The sequence below is a fragment of the Mus musculus genome, chromosome 7 (assembly GCF_000001635.26).
Source record: "Mus musculus strain C57BL/6J chromosome 7, GRCm38.p6 C57BL/6J".
In the NCBI taxonomy this organism is placed as follows: domain Eukaryota; kingdom Metazoa; phylum Chordata; class Mammalia; order Rodentia; family Muridae; genus Mus; species Mus musculus.
In genome coordinates this window covers 103752624-103763169 of record NC_000073.6, presented here as the reverse complement: position 1 = coordinate 103763169, position 10546 = coordinate 103752624, and the positions used below count along the sequence as shown (strand labels likewise).

Below are 10546 nucleotides of genomic sequence, written 5' to 3'. Positions count from 1 at the left end.
ACAAAGTGAGCGTAGCTGACAAAGCTGAGTGAGCTTAACAGAATCAGGAATACAAAGTGAGCGTAGCTGACAAAGCTGAGTGAGCTTAACAGAATCAGGAATACAAAGTGAGCGTAGCTGACAAAGCTGAGTGAGCTTAACAGAATCAGGAAGACAAAGTGAGCATAGCTGACAAAGCTGAGTGAGCTTAACAGAATCAGGAATACAAAGTGAGCGTAGCTGACCAAGCTGAGTGAGCTTAACACAATCAGGAATACAAGTGAGCATAGCTGACAAAGCTGAGTGAGCTTAACAGAATCAGGAAGACAAAGTGAGCGTAGCTGACAAAGCTGAGTGAGCTTAACAGAATCAGGAATACAAAGTGAGCGTAGCTGACCAAGCTGAGTGAGCTTAACAGAATCAGGAAGACAAAGTGAGCGTAGCTGACAAAGCTGAGTGAGCTTAACAGAATCAGGAATACAAAGTGAGCGTAGCTGACCAAGCTGAGTGAGCTTAACAGAATCAGGAAGACAAAGTGAGCGTAGCTGACAAAGCTGAGTGAGCTTAACAGAATCAGGAAGACAAAGTGAGCGTAGCTGACAAAGCTGAGTGAGCTTAACAGAATCAGGAATACAAAGTGAGCGTAGCTGACAAAGCTGAGTGAGCTTAACAGAATCAGGAAGACAAAGTGAGCGTAGCTGACAAAGCTGAGTGAGCTTAACAGAATCAGGAAGTCAAAGTGAGCGTAGCTGACAAAGCTGAGTGAGCTTAAGCCAATCAGGAAGACAAAGTGAGCGTAGCTGACAAAGCTGAGTGAGCTTAACAGAATCAGGAATACAAAGTGAGTGTAGCTGACAAAGCTGAGTGAGCTTAACAGAATCAGGAATACAAAGTGAGCGTAGCTGACCAAGCTGAGTGAGCTTAACACAATCAGGAATACAAGTGAGCATAGCTGACAAAGCTGAGTGAGCTTAACACAATCAGACTTTTTTTTTTGAGCAGTGTGTCCAGAAGAGTTCTTAAAACCTGTTTGAAGAAATACAAGTGATAAAGGATAAAACGTTCAGTGCTGAAAAAGACTCATCTCAATGAGTAACTTTGTAGAAAAATTTAGAATGCTCTAACTTGAACATGGTAAATAAACCATTCACATATGTAGTGTGAAAAATAAATGGCAAAGTGCTTCCAAATAATAACTATTAATAAGAGGTGAAAAATGCAGAAAGATATAAAGGTGGAGATGAAAAATTCAAACTGTGTGGAGGAATTAAAGACAAGTCAATGTTTTACTGGGTTTTTAAATTTTTCTTTTGAGTTTCCTTTTGCATCTTTAAATCAATGCTAAATTGCTATTATTTCAAAATAGCTTGTTAGCATCCAAAGGTGCTATAATTTTCAGCCTTCATGATTAATACAGAGAATAAATCCATAAAAGACATAACAAAATAATACAGAAGTCAAAACACTACTAGAATAAAACTTAAAACCAGAAAAATATAGTCTGAGCGTAAGGATTAAGAGTTCAATTTCAACAAAACTAGAAGATAAATATTAACATTGTTAATTGTAAAGCTCATGTGTTGAAGACATCTCACATTAAGCTCTAGATGCCTGGACCCTGATGACAAGGAAGAAAATCTGGGGTACTGTGTTTCGGAGTACGAGGCTACGGCCTCTTGTGGGCCCCAGTATGATGAGAACTGAGCTGCCCCCATGGCCTGCTTCTTTGGTGCAAGCACCTCATGTCATTTCTGCAACTATTCTTTTTTTTTTTTTTTTTACAAATTAGGTATTTTCTTCATTTACATTTCCAATGCTATCCCAAAAGTCCCCCATGCCCTCCCCCGCCCTTACCCACCCACTCCCACTTCTTGGCCCTGGAGATCCCCTGTACTGAGGCATATAAAGATTGCAAGACCAATGGGCCTCTCTTTCCACTGATGGAAACTAAGAAGACTAAGCCATCTTCTGATACACATGCAGCTAGAGACACGAGCTCTGGGCCAAAATGTGGATACTTTGCCCCTTCTTAGAATTGGGAACAAAACACCCATGGAAGGAGTTACAGAGACAAAGTTTGGAGCTGAGACGAAAGGATGAACCATCTAGAGACTGCCATACCCGGGGATCCATCCCATAATCAGCCTCCAAACGCTCACACCATTGCATACACTAGCAAGATTTTGCTGAAAGGACCCTGATATAGCTGTCTCTTGTGAGGCTATGCTGGGGCCTAGCAAACACAGAAGTGGATGCTCACAGTCAGCTATTGGATGGAACACAGGGCCCCCAATGGAGGACCTAGAGAAAGTATCCAAGGAGCTAAAGGGATCTGCAACCCTGTAGGTGGAATAACAATAGGAACTAACCAGTTACCCCACCCCCCCCCCCGAGCTCGTGTCTCTGCAACTCTTTTTAGTATGAATCATTCTCCTTATCTATTTACTATTCCTTCTTTTTCCTCCTTCCGTGATTAAACTGGTATTTGGTGACCTGGCAAGACCTAGTAGGAACCTGCTTTATATCCAGAGACTAGATGTTACCAATAATATTAAACTGAAATCTGTTCATGAAGTCAAGAGAAATGCATGTTATGGCCACTTGCTCACTGTGGAAACGAAGGTAACCTAGAGCAGCAGTCAGAGATGAGTAAATCTGCAGCTGTTTCCCCAGTCTTAGTCTCAATTCTGTATAATAAAAACAGGACATTTTTATTACAAAACTGAGGATAGAATAACATACAGATATTTCCCAGAAAGTCAGCAGTGGGTTTCTTGGGTTCAGAGACGATGGCTGCTGCCCCCCTCGGAAATTTCTATACAGGTTAAGTGAGGATGATTTCATAGACAGACAGATAAGGTCCTGGATGTTTGACCCAGACTGAAGATCGAAAGACTGCAGGATCAGCAGTATGACCTCATGTTTACCCTTTTATGAAACCGTACTCACACATGGCTTTGTAACCAAAATACTGTTGCCACTGACCTCACCGGAGACTGGTGGTCGGGAGATATAAAAACATTGTGTTTGCTACAAGAATTTTATGTTTGAGATTTTATAGTTTTCTTTTTCTGTTCTAAATCTGTGCTACTCTGAATCACAAGAAAATATTGGCAAAGGAAAATAGAGAAGTATTTACCTACCCCCCATAAGCTTTGTAACCCAACTTCTTTGTATGATTTCAATAAAAGACTGGGGCTGAGTCAAGTCCATATGAGCATTCTCACTCCTGAGTTCAAAAAGCTCTCACAGAAATGAACAACCCTGTCAGTTTCTTCAATTGATGTTTTCTTATTCGCCTACCAGGTATCCCTAGTCCTTGACAAACCCCCACTCTTGTTGATGCTGGGCCTAGGGACTCATGCATCAATAACCATATTAAATGCAAATGAATTAAAATACCTAGTTAAAAGATACAGAAATGAAATAGATTTAAAAGAAGAAACCTGCATATTGATTATGAAAAAAAATTCCTAAGGAGATTTATGTACTTAATGTGACTAGGATGAAATAAGATATTCCCAGAAAATGGAATATAGCAAAAGCAGAAATAGCCATACATTTATAAGAGAAAATAATGTATAAATAAAAAGCAGTAAAAAAGAGACAAAATTTTCACTATATAATGATATAGAGATTAATACAACAGGAAAAATGTAAATGTATATTATTCAATATCATAGTAAATATATGTGTATGTATACATATACATAATATATATATATATATATATATATATATATATATATATATATATACACACATACATTAAAAGACCTAAAGCAACTGATAAAACACAACATATAGTTAATAGAAGACATCAATACCTCCCTTTCAATATAATGATATAATAATATTAGATTAATATCAGTCAGTCAAACACTTAACAGCAAAATGGAGTTAACACTTAACTCTGGGCCAGTCGTTCCTGATAGACATCTGAAAGACTACATCCAGGAAATCTAAAACATACATTCTTATTAACAGTATGGAGAAGATTCTGAAGGATGGATCATGTGGTAGATTCAAAATAAGTCATAGAAAAGTTTAAAAAATACTAAATTATGTCAAGCAGCTTGCCTGACCATAATTCCATAAAACCCTGAATTAAGAGCAAAGAAAAAACACTCTGAGAACTATACAGAGATGCAAAACCCGCAGTCACCGCAGAATCAAGGAAGATATATCTATATATCTATATCTGTATCTGTATCTACATCTATATCTATATCCTTCTACATCTATATATTTAAATGGTAATGGATAAACAGCATACCAATACTTACTTTTGGAGCTATATCACATGCAATTCTAAGAGGCCAAGAGAGAAGATTATAAAGTCACTGATCACATAAAAATAAACACTATTCTATTAAAGAATCAACATATCAATGTATCTTAAGAAATTAGATTAAAAAGACTAACCAAATTCCAGATTAACAGTAGGTAAAGAAACAGTGCATATATATATTTTTTAATGAAATAGAGAATAGAAAGTACAAGTATCAGGTCATATCCTCATTTGTCTGATATAAAAATTTTGATGCAGGGTTCACAGAATGTTGTTTGTGTGTATGTGCCTGTGTGTGTATACACATACACACACACACATGCATATTTTTATACATATGTATATTTGTACATATACAAATGTACATATATATACATACATATGTATATATATGCACATATATATTTTCCTGTTTACATATATATATGTATATCTATCTATCTATCTATCTATCTATCTATCTATCTATCTATCTATCTATCTATCTATATATCTATCCACCCATCTATCTATTTCTAGATGTAAACTTGCTTGCCATTGCTTGTCCTGATGCATAGCAACCGTAAGACTATATAAGAGGTCAGAAAGATTCCATGCGGAGAAAGCTACCTAATTACCATTTTGGAGGGAAATGAAGACATCGTGAGCCAAAGTATGAAGTGGATGGAGGCTCAGAACATTAAGTGTTTCAATATATGTTCTTCTGTGCTCTCTCTGTTTTCCATCATTGACTCTAGAGATCAACATATAACATTATGGTCAGCTATACAGTGATGAATTTCAGAACAGAATCAATCATACTGTTCACATGTATATCCCCTTTATTGGGTGTGGTCTTGTTACTGTCCTACTGTATCACTGTATGTAGACACCACTATATTCTCTTACCTAATGAGATATTCAAAGCTGAACTTATGGGCTAAGATTACCAGATAATTTGGCAGAGATAGGATAAATAACATTTCTTTTTCCATGATATATTCATGAATGAATCATTCATTGAGTGAATGTATTATGTAAAGTTAGATTAAATAGACTAGATCTGTTTTCTTGGTTAGAGATAAGTAGAATATTAAGAAGAGTGTCATTTTGCAAAATCAGATTTCAGCCATGAAATTGGCTTTATTGCTAAATGATTTTGAAGAAGGCATTACAAATATCTGAATCATATTATACATGTTAGCACGTAGAACTGAATTTAGGTACCTATAGCTCCCAAATATAGACTCTGTGCTTTTCCACAATCTATACCACGTCTGAAACTTTTCACTGTTCTCATGTTCTCAGTGTAAACCCATATCTCATTACAGGTTGCATCATACCAGCTTTTCCAGACACAGAGACAACACATATTTAAAAAATCTCTAGAGAATTCATTATCCACTACACTTAAATTGTGACATCCTGCCATGATAGTAGTGCAGAAAAGAACCCGAAATTGAAATGTTGGCACTGACAGGGTTACAGCCTCTCTCTTGCATGTATGCAATTACTCTCTAAGGACGACTACAGGGAGCCTTATTAATTCATCCTGCTTACTTTCAGAGTTAGATTCATCCTTTATAGAGGGAACAACTTTTCTACAAAGTATGTGAGATTGGGAGAAAGATAAATGGGAGGATATAAGAAAACACAGGAAGGATGCTGAGAAGCAAAAGGGAGGAGGAGGGAAGACATCAAAAAAATGAAGACAAGAGGGCCAAGAGGAAATATTAGATATTTTTTAGTGATTCTCTCCGTCTCACTCTCTCTGTCTCTCTGTCTCTGTCTGTGTTTCCCTCTCTATCTGTGTCTCTGTCTCTGTATGTCTCTGTCTCTGTCTCTCTCTCTCTCCCTCTCCCTATCTATCTGTTTGTTTCACTATTTTCTCATGTTCTTAATATAACCCATATCTCATTTCAGGTTGCATTACATTAGTTTTTTTTTTTCAGACACAAAGACAACAAATACTTAAATCTCTCTCTCTCTCTCTCTCTCTCTCTCTCTCTCTCTCTCTCTCTCTCTCTCTCTCTCTCTCTCTCTCTCTCTCCTTCTCTCTGTCTGTCTCTCCTGTATTCATTCTTGTACCATCCAACTTGAAATAGGAAAAAAAATTCAGAAAAGCAGGCCTTACTTAAGATGCCCCAGACTTTCTCTTCAGGTAGCATCTGTCCATATCCTTGTCTACAATGAGGCAAAGAATTATTTCAGATGTAACTTCAGCAGGCAACTTTAAAACTCCCACTCCAACCCAAATAAGAGTAACATTTAAATGTTTTACATCTAAAGTCTCAAACCCACTTTGCAATTTCCCTAGACTTTAAAATTTAAAAAGCAATAATAGTCTCCTCCCACTCCTCATCCTCTTCTTCCTCTTCCTCCTCCTCTTCCTCCTCCTCCTCTTCCTTTTTTTTCTTAGGAAAATGCTGAAAATGATGCCATGCCCATGTAGGTGAGTTACCTAGTCAGGATCAATAGAAATTGGACTATCAAAATAAATCAAGCAGTATGAAGGATTATAAGATAAAAGAGGTAGCAGGCTCTAGCAAATGTGTAAGATTGGGAATATAAGAATGCTAATATGGCTTCACAGTCTCATAGCTTGCAAATGTTTCTAGGGTTTCATTTGCAACCTACTTGGAGAAGTTTTTCATTTCAGAATTGATACTGGATTGAATACAAAGCACATCGTGCAGTCCATAGTACTAGAGGAGCTTGGTGATAGATAAAAAGATTAAAAGATGATTTACATCTTGATATGGTGTGTGTGTGTGTGTGTTTGTGTGTGCATGTGTGTGTGTTGGGTTACTGTGCAAAGTAATGAAATGCATCAAGGGATCTTCAAACTTATGTATCATTAAACTTTTCTGACATTTATTTTCCTCCTCAATCTCTTTTCCTCCATTCAATTTTTCCAAGCTGATTCACATTCTTTCTCAATTAATCTCAGCATTTGCTGTCATAGTGTTGTATTCTGCTGCTGCCCTTTCAGGTTCCCTCTTCTCTTAAGATCTCTTCTTTCACCCTTAAGATCAGAGAGGGCTTTAATGGGCTTGCATTTGGGAAGCTGACTGCAATGCCTTGATGGCAGTAAAGGGCAGTAAAGTAGATATTGTGCTTTGATGTTAACGAACAATGAAATGGAGATGATGCAGTAGAAATGAAGAAAGGATTAAGGAGTGAATATATGTAAGCGCTAAAGGCTTTTAAAAATTATTGCTGCCCTTATCATTTGCTGTCCTCTCCCTCCACCCCATGACACAGATCCTGACATTGTGAATGCCTCCCATATTAGGGAATAACTGTGGGATTGGATTGAGCTCTATCAGTAATCCCAATGGCAACCTCAAACTCCAGCACCATTGTGTCCTCTACATTCTACCTCACAGGCATCCCTGGCTATGAGGAATTTCATCACTGGATTTCCATTCCATTTTGCTTCCTTTACCTTGTTGGAATAACAGGCAACTGCATGATCCTGCACATTGTGCGGACAGACCCTAGACTCCACGAGCCCATGTATTACTTCCTGGCTATGCTTTCACTCACTGACATGGCCATGTCCCTGCCCACCATGATGTCACTTTTCAGGGTGTTGTGGTCTATTTCCCGAGAAATCCAGTTTAATATCTGTGTAGTCCAAATGTTTCTGATTCATACTTTTTCCTTCACTGAATCATCTGTGCTCTTGGCCATGGCCCTTGACCGTTACGTGGCTATCTGCCATCCCCTGCGATATGCTACCATTCTCACGCCGAAACTTATTGCCAAGATTGGAACTGCTGCTCTGCTCAGAAGTTCTATTTTGATAATTCCACTTATAGCCCGTCTAGCCTTCTTTCCCTTCTGTGGCTCTCATGTTCTTTCTCATTCCTATTGTTTGCACCAGGACATGATTCGCCTGGCTTGTGCTGACATCAGATTCAATGTCATATATGGACTAGTACTCATTACTTTGCTGTGGGGAATGGACTCCCTGGGCATTTTTGTATCTTATGTTTTAATCCTTCACTCAGTGTTAAAAATTGCATCCCGTGAGGGTAGGCTTAAGGCACTCAACACATGTGCATCCCATATTTGTGCTGTGCTAATTCTATATGTGCCCATGATAGGATTGTCTATTGTCCATCGTTTTGCCAAACATTCCTCTCCCCTCATTCATATCTTCATGGCTCATATCTACTTATTGGTTCCACCAGTACTTAACCCAATCATCTACAGTGTGAAGACCAAACAGATCCGTGAAGGAATCCTCCATTTGCTTTGTTCTCCAAAAATCAGTTCTATTACAATGTAGGCATGTCATCAAGTCAAGACAGGCATCAGCACTTGCAATGTGAATCATGGAAAATTGTTGTTCCAGCAACATTGCATATAGAGATGTCAACAAAAGCAGTAACAAGTCAACAAACATCACAGGAAGTTTCTGAAGGAACATGCTCTGTTCATGTTTGTCTGTGTTTGGAAAGCCTGTCTCCACATATACTTTATAAATTTTCTTCAGTTATGGATATGTTGCAGAGCAGTGTATTGGTAATCAATGCCAAATATTCTTTCCCACTTCCATCATCAAGCTTTATTCCAAATGATTTATCTATGAACATAGTGACCTGACATTCCTTTGCCTCTTGATATCATTCTATAATTATTATGTGTATAAATGTGCTGAAAGTTAGTGAATTATTATCTAGAAATGAGCATTACTGTAGGTAAGAGTGGACATTAATCAATACTCATGGAATTAAAATAATTATTTACATGTCTCTTTCCTACTAAAGATTTATTTCCCTAAGGAACACAAAGGGCAGCCTTGAATTTTTGTTGGTTAACATTTGTTTTCTTTCTTTTCTTTTTGTGATGCTTTAGACCAAGCCCAGGCTGTGGTCCTTGTAAAAAGACGCTATTATCAGTAAGCTAACTCGCTAGCCTAATAAGTTCAATTTTAAAGAAAGTTGAGAGTGAATTTGAACAATTTTCTAATTGTCATGTGACCATGTGAAACTAATATAATCCATTGAATTAAATATGTCCTAATAATAATTTTAAGAAATTATTAACACAATGTAAGCTTTTACAAGGTTTGTTAACAGGAAACAGATGACATGGATTTTTAAATATTCATCTAGACTTCTCCCTAATGTTCAGAGCCATTATTTTTTGTAAACATTTTGAAGTTGTTTAGTCTGTGGTCATGCATAGAGTAGGATAATAATAATTTCACTGTTAATTGGGATTTCTTAGGTCATGTATTTACACTAGCAAAAAAAGGCTTACAAGCAAGCAAACAACCAGATGGAAAGATAAGTTAAAACTCAAGTCCTATGAATCAAAATTCATAATATGATAGATATGAATAAAAAAAATAGATACTGTGTTTTCATATACATTTTTCCTAGCTATTAAATATAAATTATTGCAATTGGACTGTGCTTGTTAATGAGGACTTAAAGTTACTGTATGTAAAATGATTGTGAAATAAATTAGTACTTGAAAAAAGAATGACTCATTTGTATATTCATTTTTGTATCTATAGTTGTCAAGAGGCCACATTTTATATATCTATTTTAATAATTTAAAATTAACATCTTTAAATTTTAAGCACCCAAAAAAAACCCCACAAACTTTTGTTTGCACCTTGATTTTGGTTTGATTGTGTCTGTTTACCCTATTTATTCTTATTTTGGTCTTGTTTTCTATCCCATCCTGCAATTCGTTGATATTGACTACTGGTATTATAAAATAAAGCAAGAGATATAAAGATCGAAATGTAATGATTCACTTTATAATATGATACATCTTTAAAATCAAGTTGATTTCATGAAGATATTTAAAATTTTTTATGTATTTTTATTTGATGTGTATGAATGCTTGCCTGCCTGCATGCATGCATATACACCACATAAAAGTCTTGTGCCCACTGAGGCCAGAAGACAGGATACAATTCTCTGGAACTGGATTTACAGATAGTTGTGAGCCGCTACCTGCATTCAGGAAATAAAACCTAGCCCTCTGCAGAACAGTAAATACTCTTAACTGCTGAGCCCCCCCCTCACCAGCTCCTTTAGGAATATTATTTACAAAGAATATGAACATTATAGATGGAATCAATATTTTATAATAGTCATTATAAAGGTAATGCCTTCAAAGGCAAATTTATTTTTAAATTGTGTATGTTGGGCACATAGAATATAAGGAGAAGAAGCCAAATATGACTGTACATATGGAAATTACTTCACAGTATTAGTATAAGGCCAAAGTAACAACAAATAAAAGCTTTAAAGTTCTCTGAGTTTCAAA

The 10546-nt window shown here is 36.7% G+C and overlaps 1 protein-coding gene across 1 annotated transcript; it reads left to right on the top strand.

Annotated features, from left to right (window-relative positions):
* Positions 1-5819: 5819 nt before the first annotated feature.
* Positions 5820-9020, top strand: Olfr630 (olfactory receptor 630). Its single transcript, NM_147098.2, has 2 exons — positions 5820-5857; positions 7514-9020. Exon 2 carries the CDS (start codon positions 7587-7589, stop codon positions 8544-8546), a length of 960 nt encoding a protein of 319 aa, NP_667309.1. The 5' UTR covers positions 5820-5857; positions 7514-7586; the 3' UTR covers positions 8547-9020.
* Positions 9021-10546: the final 1526 nt, after the last annotated feature.

Coding starts and splice junctions, on each gene's coding strand:
- Olfr630 (NM_147098.2), top strand. CDS start 7,587: ATGGCAACCTCAAACTCCAGCACCATTGTGTCCTCTACATTCTACCTC.